Source organism: Falco biarmicus, chromosome 1, assembly GCF_023638135.1.
Source record: "Falco biarmicus isolate bFalBia1 chromosome 1, bFalBia1.pri, whole genome shotgun sequence".
Taxonomy (NCBI): Eukaryota; Metazoa; Chordata; class Aves; order Falconiformes; family Falconidae; genus Falco; species Falco biarmicus.
This window is the reverse complement of record NC_079288.1, coordinates 59,674,220-59,692,804: the sequence shown is the minus strand read 5'-3', so window position 1 is coordinate 59,692,804 and position 18,585 is coordinate 59,674,220. Positions and strand designations below refer to the sequence as shown.

The window sequence follows — 18,585 nt, the reverse complement described above, 5'->3', positions numbered from 1 at the left end:
CCGAGGAAAAATATATTTTGAGTAACAGTCTTAAAGGAAAGGAAACAGTATGTGCCTTTAAAGGGAATTCTAGTTCAGTTTTGAAAAAAAATAAAATCTCAATTTAGTAAACACAGTAGCTTTCACCGTACCTTCGGATGTTGCCTTTGTCCATGACAGCACAGTTCACGAAACACGGTCAATGAAGTACACACCGCAGGAACCCAGGTAACGCACAACCTTCACAAGCAACCGAGGGCGCTTTAACCCATCGCACCCCGTTTTCCCGGCTGAGTTTCGACCTGCGGAGCCGGCCCTCGCAAGCCCCGAGCGGGAGCCGCCGCTCCGAGTCATCACGGACCGACCTGCCGGGCGCGGCGCCCCCCCGCAGCAGCCCCCCGCCTCCCGCCCCCCCACCGGGACCCCCGCGGCACCCGCCCCGGCTCTCACAGCGGCGGCGGAGGAAAGGGCGACACAGGCCCTGCCCCCGGGAGGGAGCCCGGGCCGGGAGGCGGGCCAGCCCCGCCCCGGGAAGGCGAGGCGCGCAGGCACGGCGGGGCCCGGCGCCTTTGTCCGGGGCGATGTCGGGCGGGGAGCGGCGGCGGCCGGCAGGTGGGTGGGCGGCGGGTAATGGCGGCCGCCGCGCGGCTGGGGGCGGGAGGGGCGGCGGCGGCTGGGCGCCAGCGCGGCCCCCGGACCCGTTAGCGTGCGTAGGCGTTCGCGGTGCCGGCGGCCCCCGGCCCCGCGACTCCTGGCGACGGGGGCTTCGTGGCTTGTGGCTCCCGGGGCGGACACGGTGCCCATCGCCCCCCGCGGAGGAGGAGCGGGAGGGGCTGTGGGGAAAGCAGCCTCCCCCCTCGGCTGAGCCGGGGCCGTGGGCCAGGGCCCGTGGTGCGGGGGTCGCTGCCGACGTTCGTGGCGAGCGGGGCTTCGCTCCCTCCCCGGGGAGGCCGGGGGGCGGGCAGGGTCCCGGCGGGGAGCGGGGCTTCGCTCCCGTCCCGGGGGGCGGGCAGGGTGCCGGCGGGGAGCGGCCGGCGGCGAAGGCGGAAGCGGGCTCTCGCGTGCCGGTCGCGCCCCGCGCTGAGGGGAAGGGGCGCTCGCGCTCCCGCTCCCCGCCCCCCCCGACCGCCACCGCGGCGGGGTCTCACGGCGCAGCCCGGCCGGGGGACGGGGCCGCGCTGCCGGCACCGGAGGAAACCAGCCGGCCTGATGGAGGGGGGAGAGCGGCGGGGCCAGTCGGGCGCGGCGGGTAACGGGCGGGCGGGAGCAGCGGTGACACCGTGAGTTCGGCTTACAGACGCGGTGTGCCGTGCCATGTGGTTACCGGTATTTTCTAAATACCGTGTCTTTTGGCCCAAATGGTAGACCTGTTGAGATTTAAACCTACCCAGGCAGAGATACTACCAGCTCCCAGTGTAACCCTGTGCATACCTGATTTTTGATTCCTTGGAAACAGTCCATCTTGAGGAGACAACGAGAAGGCCGTAGTCCCGCTGAGAGCGGTCAGTTTTTGGAACAAGTCTTTGCTAGGCAAGCACAAAACTTGCTCTGAAATCTTGCTGCAGTATGGCAGTGGCAATGAAAAGCTAAAGACTGGGAACTGACTGCACAAGAGTGAACAAACAGGAAAACCACCTTCCCCTCGTTTCCTTTGGCCCAGGAATTCTCTTCTTTCAGCGTCTGCAGCCTGTGCAGGAGCCCTGGCTGGCTGTGACAGCATTTTCTGTCTAAAAGTTTGATGACTTTAACATCTGGTCTGTTGTCTTTTTGGGGGTGGATCACCCCCCCCCCCCCCCCCCCCCCCTCCAAGCTGAGGCAATAGCATCAGCCAGATCTTAGGTACACAAGCGAAAATACGGTGTAAATTTAAAGATAGAGATGCACTTTTAAAAGGTCTCTGGCTTCCTATTCCAACAGAGTCACAGACACGGGTCGTGTTGCTATATTCTATCTACACTCACTTCTCAGCATTGTTTTTTTTCATTTGTCTGACCTACATGTTACATTGTAAGCAAACTGAAATTATTTTTTTTTGTGTGCTTTCAGGTTACTAGCGATAACTGTAAGACTCCGCACCTGAATGCACGATCAATATTTGCCAGTGGAAAATTTACATGTAGTAAATAGTAACACTTAGAAGCGTGTGACTGACTCTGAGCCACCCCCCTACTCTCCTGTGCTATGGTGTTCAATAGAAATGCTTCTAAAGCCAAGTCTAGATTTCTGCAAGTTTATTTTGATGTCTTTATAAACTTTTCTCCTCTATCAATACATAGCTATGTTTGTTTTGCAGAAGGTTTTAATCATAAGTGAAAAACTGGTATGAAAAGGTAGTATTGTATATACAAAGTAGTTTGTAAAATACATGTGACCCATCTTCTCATATTATTGTAGGCCACGTCCGGTTGGATAGCAGACCTGCATTATCCACCACAGGTACAGTACAGTATAGTTTTCATAATGCGGTATTTGGTTTCCACCAGTTGTCGTACAAGCTGTGATTTTATAGCCCACTGAGATGTTTTAGCGAAAGGAGTAAATACTGTGGCCTGACCATCTGCAAGTCTTTAGTTCTATGCGTTCCCAAGATGTGCACGTTCCCTGTTGTTCCCACAATGTTACCTTTATGTGCATTCTGTTACTGAAGATACTTATGTCTGTATAGTTTAGCAGAAGAAAAGGTACAAATCTTGCATCTTCTCAGTTGTCATTAGCTATACATACTGTTATGCTACCTACTCTGACTTGTGTGCTGCATCCAACCTTTAGGAGAACGCTCAGCTTTGCATTAGCAGCATTACTGAAATAAAATAAACACCAGTGTTTTTAGGTTATGTAAAATCGTAACTATTGAGTTAGAGACTCTGTTTAAATAAATACAGCCAGCTAGTTATATGAAATTATCTCAGAATATGTCTGTGTAGATACAAATAGACAGATACAAAATATGCATGTCTTGACCATCTAAAATTCAGACTGTTGGACTCAGAACTTTTAAGAACAGCCTGTAAAAGCTGTGGGTGCAGACAAATGTTAATGAAGCTGTTTAACTGCACCCCTAGTCACCTGACGTGTGAATGAGCTTTTGGTTCACATTAACAGCTACACTTTAAGGCTGGATGCACAAGTTCAAATTGTTTCTTTTTAATGAGTGATTTAGTGGCTAAATCACTTTTTGATCTCTCTAACAGATGGAAATCAGAACATCACAGAAGTAGATGCACTTGATATAAGGTAAAGTTCTGATGGTGGTGACAGAGAGATGGCCCATGCCCTTGAGGTTAGTGCAGGGTTTTCTGATTTTTGTTAAGAATGTGACTGGATTATTCAACTCAACTCCACCCACTTACAGAACACATTTCTAGCTTTAACTACACCAGATGTAGAACCACCCTTATCATGAAGGCATGCAGAAGGGACTCTTAGGAGTGGACTCCTTTTATGTTAGGCAATGTGCAGAGACTGTGGGAAAAACACCATCACAGTCTAAGGAACAGTTGGGCAGACTAAGTGATAGAGTGTAGCACAGGAGTATATTCCTCCAGAAGGAGGGTAAAGGGATCACAGGATAGTGATTCCATTAATTTTTCCTACTCCAACTTACAACATCAGCTAGCCCTGGAAAAGGTAACCTACCTGCCTGATAACTTCCTTTGCCTCACCCACTCAGTAAATACAGCTGAGCAGAAGAACTATTTAGGGAATCATCTTTTAGCGGTCATTCACAGAATCCAGGGACCTAACTGTCCAGAATCCCTGCTAGCCTCACATCTAGCCAAATCGTAAGGAAGATAAATTGTCAAAATCTGAATAGTACTAGTACAGGTGAAATATCATTCATAATTAAAAGTCTAAAGTTAATGATCTTTGCATTTTATCATGTTAAGTACTCAAATTGGGGAAAGTGTGATAAAGCACCTCACAAATTTTCTTATTAGTGATCCAGCCAACATTGTAGAAACCACCAGACTCTGAATACGTCATCCAGAGTGCCTGTTCCCTGTTTGAATTCTTACTTAGACATTACAAAAAGATGTTTCATTAAGGGGCTGCTTGTAATAAAGTGGAGAAGCATAAACAGTTTATTGGGAACTCTGGCCATTTTGTAGTGAAACAAAGGTATTTTGCTGATGAAACTGAAATCTTTAAGTGACATCTGCAGGCAAGTATTCTAGGCAACTTCTTCCACCAACTGCATCAAAAGTGAACATTCTGTAGCAGGAAAAAAAAAAAAAAGTAACATGCCAAAAATGCCAGCTCTGACTGAAGCTAATCCTAGGGCAGCGTGACCTGGACTGTCATCCTGTGCACCTGTAACACTGGCCTTCTCTGTTGCCAGGGCTATTGCCAGAAGTGTTTTAGTTTGTTTTCTGCATCGATACCTGTGTCTACAAAAGCAGTAAGATTGTCTGCTTTGTAAGTACAGCCATGCTAACACTTTGAAATGACTTTCTGGGTCCAAGTGTACAGTCCATGGCGTGCTATCACAGACTTCTATGTTGTTTTGCTCATAAAACAATAAAATTGCTGAATGCTACTCCAAACACACGGGTGCTCCGTACATTTGTCACTGTGATAAAGTCCTCCACTTAGAGGCTGGGCAGGTCATTTGTTCTGTCCTTCAGAACAACACTGTCCCTCTTCAGCTTTAGGATTTTGTTGGCTGGTTGCTAAAAACTTAAACCAACAGTTGCATTTTCATAGCTTTCATTTTGTTGGGGTACGTAATACCAATTTTTTCTCCTCTTGCAAGATACACTATGTGAACTACCTCATCGCCAGTTTTTAGTGCATTGCTTTTGATGCAGTGCTCTATTTAGTTAGAAGAATCTGAAGCAAATCTCGGACAGCTACAGTCCCAAATAGGTACAAATGCACTATCAAATTGTGTTGAAGTAATATTTAGACAAACACATAACGTGGAGGATTGGAACCAAGTCTATAACCTGCACTGTTAACATGCTTTAACCATGTTACTAATGAGACAGCTTCCTGACAAAAGGAAACATAAATACCTTGTAGAGAAATTGTTCGGCCTACCTGATAGATCCTTCTACACACCCAACACTTATTTTTACTCAATTAACGTATCCAAGCTTTTCAAAAAGACCTAGCAATTTATGCTCTTCTGAAAATATTGCACATTTTGAGGTCTTGTCTTTTGAAATCTGATACTCCAAGTCTCTAGTCAATTAAAAAATCTCAGCTAGCAGGAATACAGGAAAGTAATTCAATTAGCCATTAACTCATTTATCAAGAATGTTTTCCATCTCTGGCAATAGACAAACACTTGATCCTGCAGTGCAATACAGAATGAACCATCAAAGAAGAGGAATTGCGTTAATCTTCAATCATGAGCACTTTTTTTGGCATTTAAGGCTGCCTGACAGACGTGGGACTCTTGCAGACAGAAACAATCTGAAACGCAGGTAAGAAACTTGGTTGCTCTACTAAAGCTTCAAAAGCTAAACTTCACAAGTCATGGTCAACTAAGCAGTTACCTAAATCTTGCGTTTACTTACAGAACAAAGGCTTTTGCAGACATAAGCACCTACGTAACCTTAGCAAAGCAAGCCGTAATAGAAAAGCTTAAAGGCACGTTCCTTTAAGTCACAGAAACTGCTGGCACAAGTCCTGTGATTTCAGTGCCTCCAGGGCTCTCTTAGGACAACTCTTTTAAGTAACTTTAGGTATTACACCTGTACTTTACACTGGTTTGAGTTCGAAATCAACTTTACTATTTCTCTTTAAATAACGCATCAACATGAATATTCATTCTCTCACAGGGAAAGCAATTAAGTTGGTAGCAACTGACATACAATTTGAGCAAGATTTTTACTAATACTGATGTTTTTTAACAATAGTTTGACAGACCTTGGGTTTGAAGTCAGACTTTTTGATGATCTGAAAGCGGAAGATGTGCTGCAGAAAATTTATGAAGGTAGGAGACTATACATCGCTTATGTCTATTTGTAGCAGAATTTCTAGATATCTTTTCTTCTGTTCTCTCTGTTCATCTAACTTCAATAATTTTTGTGCACAAGGAGGTTGTTTAATATTAGAAAGACTTAAGGATTAGACTACAGATTATTTTATTGCAATGTAAGTGAAGCTTCTGTGGAGAGAACTAATGAAGTTGCAAAGAGCTGAAAGTACATACTTGCAGCTGAGATAAATTAGTAGCATTCTACTTTTTACTTTCAGTGGCCCTTACCTTCACCCACGTTGAATCATTGCACCTTCAAATCTCTGCAGTATTACGCTATCTGAAAATAGGATTTATTTGAAAAAGGTCTGAACAGAGATTAAATTATATGATACAAATGTATGTTGTTTTTTAAACCCGAGGATCACTGTTTAGTCATCTAAACACCACTTGACAATTTCAGCCTCGAAGGATGACCACAGTAATGCTGACTGCTTTGTTTGTGTCTTCCTGAGTCATGGTGAGAACGATCATGTTTATGCATATGATGCTCAAATCAAAATTGAGGCAATCACAGACATGTTTAGAGGAGACAAGTGCCAGAGTCTGGTAGGAAAACCGAAGATATTTATCATTCAGGTAAGATGTCTGTTTCTGAATTCAGTGGAGTTAACACTGACCTATGTTTTCTTGTAATATAAAAGTCAGTTTTCCTGATACAGTCTTTCCACAAGTGAAAGATTTTGCATCATAAGGAAAGAAGGTATGGAAAACTGTTCCTTAAAGACATTTAAAACATATGTAGTATTGCGATTCTAGCTGTATTGAATAAGAAGCAATTTTATGAAGAGCAACCCAAATTAAGCCCATGTTGGATTGACTGTCAGTGTGTAATGGCTGAGAAGACAGGATCATTTTTTTGAGAAAGTTGTGTGCAGCCTCAACTCAGTTCCTACTGTTTACACCTCACAGCCCTAGGCTAGGCTGCAGCAGGCTATCAAATCTCCTTACCTTCACTGTTCCCTTCCAGGCACGTCCCTTTACTTTACTTGACAGAAGTTGTTCTTTGTGGGATTTTTTTGTGGGTTTTTGGTTTGGTTGGTTGTGGTGGTGGCGGTGATGGTTTTTTTGGTTTTGTTTCATTTCTGTCCATGACCAATACTTGCCATCTCTGTAGAATTTTAAAAAATCAATTTAAGGCTTTATTGTCCCAGAAATACTGTTTGTGCTAGGTGGTCAAATAAAGCCCGTATGTAACTTCCTGGTTTACTCCGTGGTTCACAGGATAATGCAAGTTGGGAGGGACCTCAGGAGGTCTGTGGTCCAGCCTCCTGTTCTAGCAGAGGCAGTTATGGGGTCAAACCAGGTTACACAGAACTTTATCCAGATTACAGTTAGCAAACTCAAGCGAGACCCTGGCCTTCCACAGATTGTAATTGTAGTAGTTTACAGAGTAATTCTGAAAATAACCTTTTTTTTTTTTTCCCAAATGAAAGCTTCTTTAGGCACAATGCTGCTGCAAGAATCAGCACATTGTTAATTTACCTTTCATCAGGACTTACTCAGCTTTGATTATTTTTTTTTTTTGGTAACCAGGTGCCAAAGATGGAAAAATATTTACATAGTTCAGTTTTAAGTTATAAATAATGCTTTGAAACATTTGTGATATATACTCATCAAAAAGCAAATTAACTTCAGTTCAAAAACCAAGTTCTTTTACAGCACAACTGGTGTAGCATTTACCTGTGTAAATCAGAGGAAACAGCAAGGATGGAACTTCATCACCGTAAATGAAAAGCTTTTATGTTTCTCTCTTTAGTGATAGTAGTTTCTTACTTACTTTGTATCTTTCGACTGTTCTTACCTTCTTACCCACCATGTATAGCCTTTCTGCAATGCTGGGCTCACTTACTGGCTTCTCACAAAAAATCCTCTCCCTTAACTCACATTTGAGACTGATCTAAGAGCAGAAGTGTTAACGACGTATAATGAGGGCTGTGCTTCAGAGCACTTACTCAACACTGCCTTGCCAGCAGGTCTGAGGGAGGCCATTCTTCCTCTCTACTCCACGCGAATGAGGCTACATCTGAAGTATTATGTCCAGTTCTGGGTTCCCCAGTACAAGAAAAGTATGGGCTTACTGGAGTGAGTCCTGCAAAGGTGTTTAAGGGACTGGAGCATCTGCCATGTGAGGAGCGGCTGAGTGAACTGGGACTGTTCAGCTTGGAGGAGCTGGCTCAGGGGAATCTTATCGATGTTAAAAACACCGTATGGGAGGGAATAAAGAAGAGGGAGCCAGGCTCTTTTCAGTGGTGCCCAGTGACAGGACAAGAAGCAACAGGCACAAATTAAGACACATTAAATTCCATCTCAACACAGGAATTTTTTTTACTTACTTTTTTATTATGAGGGTGGTCATTGGAAGAGGTCACCCAAATTGATTCTGGAGTCTCCATCTATGAAGATACTAAATAGCTGACTGGCATAGTCCTGGAAAACCTGCTTTAGCTAATCGTGCTTGAGGTGACTGCACTAGGTGATCTCAAGAGGTCCTTTCCAATCTTGGCTATTCTGTGATCATCTCAGAGCTTTCACTGGTCTTTGTCACCAAGATTTTAACTGACAGAGAAGTAAATGGATGTTTATGAATCCAGACTAATGGTAACGTGGAACACTTAACAGAAGTCCTCTCTGGTTAGTGTCAGAAGTATCATACTAATATAGGTGAGCTTGGCAGTGGTGGAAGCATAACAATACTTCTCACCAACAGGCGTGTCGAGGTGATAAACATGATGATCCAGTTATTGCTCAGGATTCAATAGACAGCAGTGATGAATCCATTGTCAATGAGACTGAAGTGGATGCAGCTGGTGTCTATACCCTGCCTGCTGGTGCAGACTTTATCATGTGCTACTCTGTGGCGCAAGGTAAGTTCTAATATTTTACATCTGATGTCTGATACTTCACTGTAACAAGCTTGAACCACTTCTTCATTTTGCAGTCAAAGTGAGTACAGTTCCAGGTTATCGGTTTTAGATGTCTGATAAGTGACATCTCATCTGGGAAAGAGCCTCACATGTTAAGGAAAAAATGAAAATAAACTATCAAGGTTGCAGTTAATTTGCCAAGCAGAAACATTCTCATCAGTCTTGCTGCTGAGCTGTCTGCTGACAGCAAACATTCCCCTCTTTTCCAGGATTGTAAGATTCTGGTGGCTTATAAATTTCCCTGCACTACATGGCTGTCCTCTCTGGTCCTCCATGTATCTTGTCCTCAGTCCTGCCTGCTCTCTTGTAATGTGCAGATATGTAACCTACCTGCCCCTGAACCATGCTCCTCTTGGCTGAACACTAAGTAATCTCAAAGCTCTTTCCCATGTACAATTTCCAGTGAAATTGCATAATCGCTGAAGTAAGATTATATCCATTAGTAATCCCTTATGGATGCAGCCAGTGAGCAGTAACTCATAAATATTTTTCAAGTGGCATCACTACTTACACTTGGATATCATTTTATGTACCTGTTCTACAATAGGTTACTTTTCTCATCGTGAAACTGTAAATGGCTCCTGGTACATTCAAGATTTGTGTGAGGCGCTTAGGAAGCATGGCTCTTCCTTGGAGTTCACAGAACTTCTTACTGTTGTTAACAGGAAAGTATCTCATCGCAAAGTGGATGTGTGCAGAGACATTAATGCTATAGGAAAAAAACAGATTCCTTGTTTTGCCTCAATGTTAACTAAAAAATTGTATTTTCATCCAAAATCTAAGTAGATTGTTATTTAGTAATGACAACCATTAACTAGTACTCACTGCAGAACTGAAAAATGCATCATTTTAGTTCAGAAGGCTAATAATCTACAAGACTGTTTGCAAAAACACTGGGATCAAACATTACAGTTTGTATACCTAATAGCTTAAAGCAATTTTAAGGCTAGTATTGTATCACTGTTCATCTCAGGGAATTTGGGAAAAGTTCAGTGGTGTAGAACTATTAAATGCTCAGATTTTATTGAAAATGGTACTCTAGACTACTTTTTTTCTTAAAAGTTTTTTGCTTGATTGCCATGTAACTGTGGCAGATTTTACTATTTCTAAAACATCTTAGATGTTGAATTAGATTAGCTTGTCTTGCTCCAAGAGCACAGTTTCCGGGGAATATATCTGTAGGGCATCTTTTTAAATCTGTGGACGATGGTATCTACCTTCCAATTTTTGTGGATTTATTGAGCTTTTTAGACCTTTTTTTGGTTGGGTTTTTTTTTTCTGAAAACTAAAAAGGAACTTAATTCCTTGAATATAACTGTAGCATTAATATAGATAGAGAGCTTCTTTTAGCTTGCACATAATTTACGTTTTGGGGCACAATTACAGCTTGTTGGTGCATTGCATCCTCAGGAGAAAAGCAAGCAGTAGTGAAATGAGCTTGCTTAGCGTGACTTCGGGTAAGCATGCCTTGTACGCATCTCTAAAGCTAAAAGCAAATCATTTCAAGGTTCCAGGCTCGCTGCTGGGCATGTCTAGGCAGCTCTGTAAAATACTACATATGCAAACCTTCATGCTTCAGGCCTTGGTGTTGCATCAGCCTCTCCCTCCCTTTGGCCCCAGAGGAGGTCAGCCATACTTTGTTATTATGTACATAAAAGCGATAATGCATTTGTCACCATAGGATTGTTACTACTGCAGCATCAGTAATTTCAATAATGCTGACTAGAACCGAATAGTTCTTTTATTATTTTTTATATTATTAGTACATATGCTTAATTCTGGGGGACAATGGGGCTGAGAAAAGTGTCTTAATCCACTTTTTTGGTATAAAAGAATTGATTTACTGGCTCTGCATTAGTTAAATCTTTCCATAATACTATGTTCAGAGTCATAGATGTTAAATGTCACTATGGCTACTTTTAAGCTTTGTATAAACCATGTATGTTTGAATGTTTTGATAAATTCTTTCAATAAAATGCAACAGTGAAACATAAATGCATTTTATAGTAAATGAGTTTGATGTATCTTACTTTTCCAGCAATATTTACTAAAAAAGCTTACTTGTGATGCAAGTCTAACCTCTGCCAATGGTATTGCACCCACACAGTCAATGCACTGAGCTAGGGAAAAGGAAACGGTAAGTTCAGAAAGAAAATCCTTAACGCAGAAGTTAATTATTCTATGAGCTAGTGCTGTGCTATAGTGAATGGTACTAAAAAGGCAACCATGTTCTATAAAGCGTCCCTATAATTTTACCATCAGGCAGAATGTCCCCATTTTACTAATGAGCTTTAACAAATATGTTGAAGAACTTTGCTTCAGCAGCTTCTTCATAGGCTTCAAAAAAAAAAACCCCAAACCATCAAGTGACCAAATAATTTTTATAGATATTTATTGCAACTTTCAAAAGTATAGTGGTCAAAAATACCCAGTTTCTATAAAGTAACTAAATGCTCATATCAGCTTTGAAAGGATGATTCTAATATATACAAAACCAAAGTCAGTCCTTGTTATTGATTTCCTGGATTGGAAGCCTCAGATGCAGAGGTTGGCGGAGACGCTTCAAGGATTCTTCTGCCTGCCAGTGCAAGAAAGAGTGAGAGTTCATCTTCTGCAGCCCTCTGTTTTCTCCTCTTTCACACATGCAGTATCTTTCCTTTCTCAGAAGGGACTGGTCTTATGCAAGAAATCAAACTAATCAAATGGAGGATGCTGAACATTTTCAGACCTGCTCAGGTTATTCAGCCTGTCACCAGAGAGAAGCATGTGCCCTGCTCGTCCACCCACTCGCCCACACCCCAAAGTATTATTTTCCTGAAAGCATAATTACATGATTTATACAAGCTACTGAAAAAGCATCAAACTCTAGCCTGATGTCAAGTGTGGCTCACGAAGTGATACCCTAAACCCACAGGTCTTGGACTACAATCAGGGGTAGTTTCAATTTCCTTTTATGAGGCATTGAACAGAGGGCTGGTGAGATGGGATGCGGGAGTAAGAACTGAGGAGAGAGAGATCTGCTACAGTTTTTCATGAAGACTACAAAGTTTCTCCTAGGTGCCCACACCACCTTTTCCATCCTGCCACCCATACTCTGTAAATCTAAGCCTTTTACCTAAGGGATAGGATGAAGATGTCAAATGCTAAACTCTGCAAGACAGGCTCCTGCGCAGGAAGGGTGAAGACTGTGCTACTACAGCAGCGCAGCAAACATACTGTCTCCAAAAGCAACAGAGCTGTTCTATTAAAATGGCCAAAAATGCAACATTTGAAGAGTATGCAAAAAAATGGATGTGTAGGGCTGATAAACGGATTTATTTGTTTTAAATTAAATTCATGAAGGTCTCCCTTTCTGGTGACTTAATGAAGTAGCTTATACGTCAATGGCAAACACTGTATGGTTATCTGAATAGCTGAAACTGGCTGATCAGCAACACAGTTTTGAATGTAAGTAGCAAACCTTGAGGTCAGTTTTCCGTTAGCTGAGAGTTTACTGAAAAAGTCTTAAGCCAGAGGCTACCTCAGTATTTAAGGACTGTATTTAAATACCTCTGCTAGGTCGTCTTTGAGCTTGTTATATCGTTCCACATTAAAATGCTGGGTTTTGGATTTCCGATAGAAGTAGTGGAGGAACTGCCTGTCTTTAGCATCGGGGTAAATGTAGTCCTGGTGAAGAAAGTAGGGCACATATTTGGGGTTAGCAAGAAAACCGGGTAGAGGTCAGAAGATTATAATTATACATGTAATACATACATACAGTAATTATACATATATTATACAGATAAGTTTTCACTAGAAATTCAGCCTGTTTCAGTTTTATCTTGTTCAACACCTGTATATGTTCTGTTAAGAGGCTACATGTGAAGTTATGCCCTTATAAGACATGGTAGGAGTAATTTCTATCATGTCTAAAGGAATTTTTGATTATAATAAAGACATTATGTAATCTTCATGACTGGAGCCACCTGAGTCAATGGACACTACTTCCAAGGAGAAAGTTCAGCTACTGTTTCTCAAGGACTTACTTGAAAGTCTCAAGCAATGGTGCCATCAGTTGTTCAAAAAAGCCAAGTAGCAATCTCTGCCTACTCATATACAAAAAGTAGGAATGCCTTAGCTGTTCTTAAAAATCAGTGAGAAGGAGTAAAACGTGCATTCAGAGCCAACTCTTCATAAAAACAGACACGTTTCCCCTTCTCACTAAAGGAACCCGATGTTTCAGGAGGTCTACAGATCCATTAGTAATTGTGGAAGGAAGCGTTGGTTACTCTTCCATATATCTACATAGCAAAATGCGTTCTGCATCACAGAAAGTTCAATATCAAAATGTCCACTTTGGGAGTAAAGTACAGAGCTAAAACAGGAAAAACAAACATTTCTGGAAATCTTAACAGTATTTCAGAACAAGTCTGTATTGTGCAGCTCAGTTAAGATCTGGGGGTTTTGTTGCTCGAACTTTTTTTCTTCTCAACAATGCCTGTTTCCTGCCCCATTTCAGGTGTCCTACATTTACTTCCATTCATTCAAAGTTGAGGAAAAGCAGTCAGATTATGCAGATGGATTCTGAAGAACAATGTAATAACTTTTTTTTTCCAGGCACTAAATTAGGTATATTTCAATAATGCAACTGGCAGAGTTCCAAACGGCTCGGTACCCTGTACCGTTTATACATAAACTCCAGCGAATAAAAGCTACAGTTCAGTGATTTGCTTCCACAAGGCAGCGTTCACAAACTGGCACAGCACTACTAGTTGCTCACCCTTCACAGCAATAAGCAAGGTGCTGTTTATTATTCAAAGTGATCTATTAAAAAATAAAATAAGAGACTTCTTTCATCACTTTTCATTCCCTAGGTTATGCAATCTTACAGATCGTAGTTATGCTCGGTAGCTGCTCTGCAGTTCATGTGTAACAGTACCTGGCTTGATTTTGCACAATGTAATGCTTGTATCCAGCACTACTGGGGATCAAACAAGTCCCTGTCTGACAGCAAGGCTACTTACAGAACTGTATTTTCATCAGAGCCCAAACACTGTGATTTTCAGAGTCTGTTTTCCCTCTTTACAATACTCCAGACGTTTACAAAACGAGGGCTTACCTGCTTAGTAAGAACAAAGTAGGCATAGAAAGCCATGGCACTCCCATAAGTAATAAAGTATGTGACCGGCTCCATGATGTCCCAGGAATAGACCCACCATGTGAGCCATGCCAGCGCTCCCCCCTGTGTTGACATCAGAGCTAGGCCAACCCACAGAAGCCTGGAGGTCTTTGCATCAGCGCTGCCAGTGATTCTGGCTTTCATCTAAGGAAAAGAAACAGAGAAACCTGTTCAGGCAAACATGAGTACTCTGCTGGTGGGCAGCTCCCCAACTATGTTTTCTGCTGGCCTAGATCCTTTTTCAGGATCTTTTACTGACTTCTTACCGACTTACCCTGCTGAGAAAGAAAAAGACTGAAATCCAAGGGCAACCAGATCTCCTGTCTGTTGTGCACCAAGAAATCCTGCTTTTAATGTCCCCACTACTAGGGATTTATGTCTACTGGATTTCCATTTCAAGGCAGCTCTGTTTAACGTGGAGGCTGGTCCTCACAAAGCAGGTCTGAAGCCAAGGAAAAGTCTGTCCACTTTGCCAGGCTCTTTCTGGCTTCCTCCTCTTATGCTGGGTTAGCTTAGCCTGCCCCGGATCAACTTTCATATCTTCCCTTCTTGGGTTCTGGCAACCATTAATCCAAACAATGTGCCTTGCTGCCTCGGGGACAGAGAAAACCCTAGCCTAAGCTACAGATGATTTGTACCTCACTATTGTTTTTTCCATAATGGGTATTCAGAACTCATACAGCAACAGGGGACTGAGTGGACTTTCAAGCCCAATACTAGCCACACTGAGGCCTGATCATGACAGCTTTCTCCAGGTGTTGTGGTTTCTTCCCAGGGAATATGTGTATCAGGAAGGAGAAGAACTGAATTGAAAATAATTTGAATTACATTTGAATTGACCGTTGTTGACATATCAAACAAAACAGACACACCCTAGCCATTCATGCTGATTTTGTTCTATCACAGGACTTACTCTTGATGAAAGGAAATGCTTTTGAATTTTTTTAAAAAAGTAACCCCACTTTCCAACCTGTTCAAGAGGCAGCAGCTCTTCTTTCAGATGGTCTACTTTCTGTAGCAATTCTCTCTCTCTCCTGATCTGGTGATCTTCTAAATGTAGAGCCACAAACAATCTGTGGACCAAAGATTTGATATCTTCCATTTCAGTAGCATGCTCACTACTCAGCTTATCTGAAAAGAAAATGTTTGTCATATAAAACACTTCAGGAACCTACTCTTCTTCATTCTCTCCCCACCTCCAATCCCCAAAAGCAGGCCTATCCCATGGTAAAAAAAACCAAAGATAAATGTCTTTCTTTGGATGGGTTCCAGTTTTCTGAGTCTTCCCATGCCTTTCACTGGCTGAAGTGAGATAGTTATTAAGCGTTGTTCTTACCTTTTACAGGAGGTGACACACTGTACGTTGTGTCATTGATAACAAGTTTGAAGTCATTCATCAGTAAGACCTCCATCAAGGCTGCACTCGAAACCTTGCTACCATCTGCAGAAGAAAGATTTAAGTTCTAAATCATTTGTCATAAGGAATCTTAAACATTAGCCAATACCCCTTTGGAAAAGTGCTACAGTTCTTTTTTAATGATGTGTGGAAGGGAACTGTATTTTTAGTAAACCTGGTAACTGACGCTAAACAGTAAGGAGGAACACATCAACACAGTGTGCTTGAATGCCTTCCTAGCAGCGTCATTTGGACTTGCCACTACTACGAGCAGACTCGCATTTTCTTCTGTTACGATTATGACTAGAATTGGCCCACTGCAAAGGGAAGGACAGAAGAAAAAGAAGTCTTGCATAAAACAGCAACAAATTGCAAGGTAAAGATACGCATTTTTGTTTCTCCATCTACACACAAGTTTGCATCTTCACTAGGACAATGGGTTTTGGAAACTTAGAAGACCTTCAAAGACCTCATCTTCAGTTATAGATTTATGTATTTCCTTAAACAGGCTCTTCTAGTCAAAAGGAGCAATTCTTGTCAGTAGTGGTGTTCAGATTTTTTTACTTGTACTTGAAATCTGTTTCACGATCAGTTGTGACTAGGAGTTAAGAAGTAGATAGCTAGACTGTTCAGTACAAGGCAGACCAGGAGCCACAGAAGCATTAGTCTAAAAAGCTCTGGAAACCCCTTTTCTACTTTTCTTTTTAATGCAAAAATATACATTAATGCTACCTCATCAGCAACACAAGAGAACAGACTGAGAAAAAATAAATAAATATCTATTTTCCATGACTTAAATTCAGAGACAAAGGGGTAACTGGGACATTCAATCAGGAAAGCTAGGTGTTGAAGATTTTATCCTGCTTTTATATTTGTTCCTTCTTCTCATTCCCTCTCTACCACTTTTCTTTGCCAAGGGCGCTTTCAGCCAAAAGGCAGTATTTGTGTCTGCCTAGGGCTTAGAAGAGATTTGCCACTAGTGGATGAACCACAACTTCAATATATGAAAAGGCTGATATCCAAAAGCATGGACACACAGCAGCCCTTCCCAGGGCATTCTCAACATAGCAGATCTTGCGAGATCAGTAGTAATCCAGCAACATTTCTGATGTCTTGATAACAGAAGAAACAACTGCATCCAATGAGAAATGCTTCCCTTCCTATTTTACATTCAATATACAAGGGCAGATGTAATCTAAAACTTCTGTTGAAATGTAAAAGATCTGTTTCGTCCTATCTCTGCTTTTTGTTTCCCTGTTTAAAGGGGCCTGAAGTTTGTAAATAACCTCTTCTCTTTAGTATCTTATTGCTCGTTCTGCCTTCTGGCTTTCATATCTCCTCATTTCACCATCCACTCCACCTCATTCCAGCTAGGAGGCAAAGGAACACATCACATCCCATGGGGAGCTGAAGAAACTGAAAAACAGCTCTTGGAGTCATTAGCAGCAACACATAACAGTGGATCCCTGGAGCTCTCACTGGCCCAAGTCCAGCAGATCCCAGAGCCACCCAATAAAACCAGCCCCCCCGGGACTTCAGATGGCCCAAGAACCCCCGGAGCCACACACCATTGTGGTGGCATGGGGGGGTGGGTTCAAAAGCCACAGAGCAGCTGCTCCATGGTACCCATTTGACCTGGTCTTCATTTGCTGTATATAAAAAGGGCATCTTCTCCTGCCCCCGCCAAGGTGTGGGCAGTGGCGGGAAACGGTGGCTTTACTCCCGAGATGAATAGTGATCAGGCTACAAAATATGAAGATTTTTGTACGTAAATATTTGTCACAGCACATCTGTGCCCATGGGCCCGCTACAGAAAGGCACCATAGACAACCCCACACCTGCAGTTAGGCATTCACTGGAACTCTGTCCTTGGGTCCCCATCTGCTGAGGCTGAGACTACTGGACCCTGGGAGCCAACACACCAGCTGGCGCTCGGGCCACCCTGTCTGGGTGGCAAAGCAAACCTGGAAGGCTATCGCTTCCAGTGCAAAATCAGAAATTTTAATGTGCCCATCCACTCACTGCTTTTTTTCCTTCTCCCTTTTTTTTTTGTCTTTTTTTTTTTTTTTTAAACAGGGTAATAGAACATGAAAGCTCATTTGCATTTAAATTATTAAGGTGACATTTATGAAGTGACATTTAAACAAAAAATGCTTTTCAAAAGATGTGCCAGGCAAGCTGTTTGTTCTGGGTGTGATACAACACTGATTTAATAACCTGTCCAACCTTTTATTAACTGAAAAGCAGAAAAGTCTTGGGGGGAGGTGTTTTATTTTAGAAAATTTTGCACCAGCTTTCAGCAAAAGGCCTATGCACAAGTACAGAAGTTTTGCAGGACCAAAATCAAACCCACAGAAAATGAAAGTGCGTTGTCATACACAGCCCTAATACTTTCAGTTAAGGTTGGGTTTCATTTAATGGCTAAATGACACAGAAGAAGTGTCTGCACTAAATCGAGTCTTCATAATTCTTCTTTAATAATAAATGCTTAAATTCAACTCTTGGTACTTGACCAACAGTTTCTCTTTACAGTATCAGTTTCCTAATAAATTAAACATCTAAGCTGTTCTCTAAGGTTACAATTGCCTGGCACTTGAAAAATACAGAACAGAGCTTGAAAAATACAGAGCAGAGAATGGTTTAATGGTCATTGTTTTCATTAAAGCCACAATGTTTCTATTCCAAAATTGGGAGCGGGGGAAAGGACGGCGTTTTTAACAATGATAATAGGTGAAAATGGCCCAAATTCCTTTTCACTTTGGAACCTGCTGCCTGTCCGTACCAAAAATGCCAGACTTGTAGGTTTCTTACAGAAAATACCTTATACTTCAGAAGTGACAGATGCTTGCACTGAAGCAGAACTAGCAGACAGCTTTTGCTGACATACCGCAGAAGAATGCGATTCAGCAGTGAATCAAATACTTCTGTCATGGATGTCTCTGCACAACAGCAGTACCTAGAGGTTAATTGTTTGCCTGTGCATGTTCTGCCTCAGCCCAGTCAGAAATCCTTTTTAGTGAAAACTTCCATGTTAAGGGGAAGGCCAGCTGCTGACAATGACCATTTATTACAGGAGCTTCCAAAGATACAAGAGTCTGTTATGAAATTATCTTTTTCAAGTGAATTTTCTACCTGTGCT

The 18,585-nt window shown here is 42.3% G+C and overlaps 2 protein-coding genes and 1 long non-coding RNA gene across 4 annotated transcripts in view; 1 reads left to right on the top strand and 2 right to left on the bottom strand.

The window, feature by feature from the left end:
• LOC130144671 (uncharacterized) overlaps nt 1-353 on the bottom strand; it is a 178,074-nt gene extending 177,721 nt beyond the window's left edge. The window contains exon 1 of the long non-coding RNA XR_008820210.1: nt 132-353. This is a non-coding gene — a long non-coding RNA (uncharacterized LOC130144671). The remainder of the gene's footprint in view (nt 1-131) is intronic.
• A 107-nt stretch (nt 354-460) lies between these two features.
• Nucleotides 461-10,887, top strand: CASP6 (caspase 6). The gene is made up of 8 exons (XM_056328659.1): nt 461-591; nt 2,374-2,415; nt 3,171-3,213; nt 5,262-5,408; nt 5,844-5,920; nt 6,369-6,544; nt 8,676-8,832; nt 9,440-10,887. The coding sequence occupies exons 1-8, from the start codon at nt 561-563 to the stop codon at nt 9,676-9,678; spliced, it is 912 nt and encodes a 303-aa protein (XP_056184634.1). The 5' UTR covers nt 461-560; the 3' UTR covers nt 9,679-10,887.
• Nucleotides 10,888-11,267: 380 nt separating this feature from the next.
• Nucleotides 11,268-18,585, bottom strand: part of MCUB (mitochondrial calcium uniporter dominant negative subunit beta) — a 52,870-nt gene continuing 45,552 nt past the window's right edge. For both annotated transcript variants that reach the window (XM_056328636.1, XM_056328646.1), the window contains 5 exons: nt 15,387-15,491; nt 15,021-15,181; nt 13,991-14,194; nt 12,442-12,558; nt 11,268-11,470 (listed from right to left, as the gene is read on the bottom strand). In XM_056328636.1, coding sequence (XP_056184611.1) covers nt 11,393-11,470; nt 12,442-12,558; nt 13,991-14,194; nt 15,021-15,181; nt 15,387-15,491 — 665 coding nt within the window. In that variant the 3' untranslated portion in view covers nt 11,268-11,392. The remainder of the gene's footprint in view (nt 11,471-12,441; nt 12,559-13,990; nt 14,195-15,020; nt 15,182-15,386; nt 15,492-18,585) is intronic.

What these genes read in the sequence shown, in the direction of transcription:
- CASP6 (XM_056328659.1), top strand. Translation starts at nt 561, where the DNA reads ATGTCGGGCGGGGAGCGGCGGCGGCCGGCAG. An exon ending in ACCTGCATTATCCACCACAG is followed by an intron (nt 2,416 to 3,170) that starts GTACAGTACAGT and finishes TCTCTCTAACAG; the next exon opens with ATGGAAATCAGAACATCACA. An exon ending in GCTGCAGAAAATTTATGAAG is followed by an intron (nt 5,921 to 6,368) that starts GTAGGAGACTAT and finishes TGACAATTTCAG; the next exon opens with CCTCGAAGGATGACCACAGT.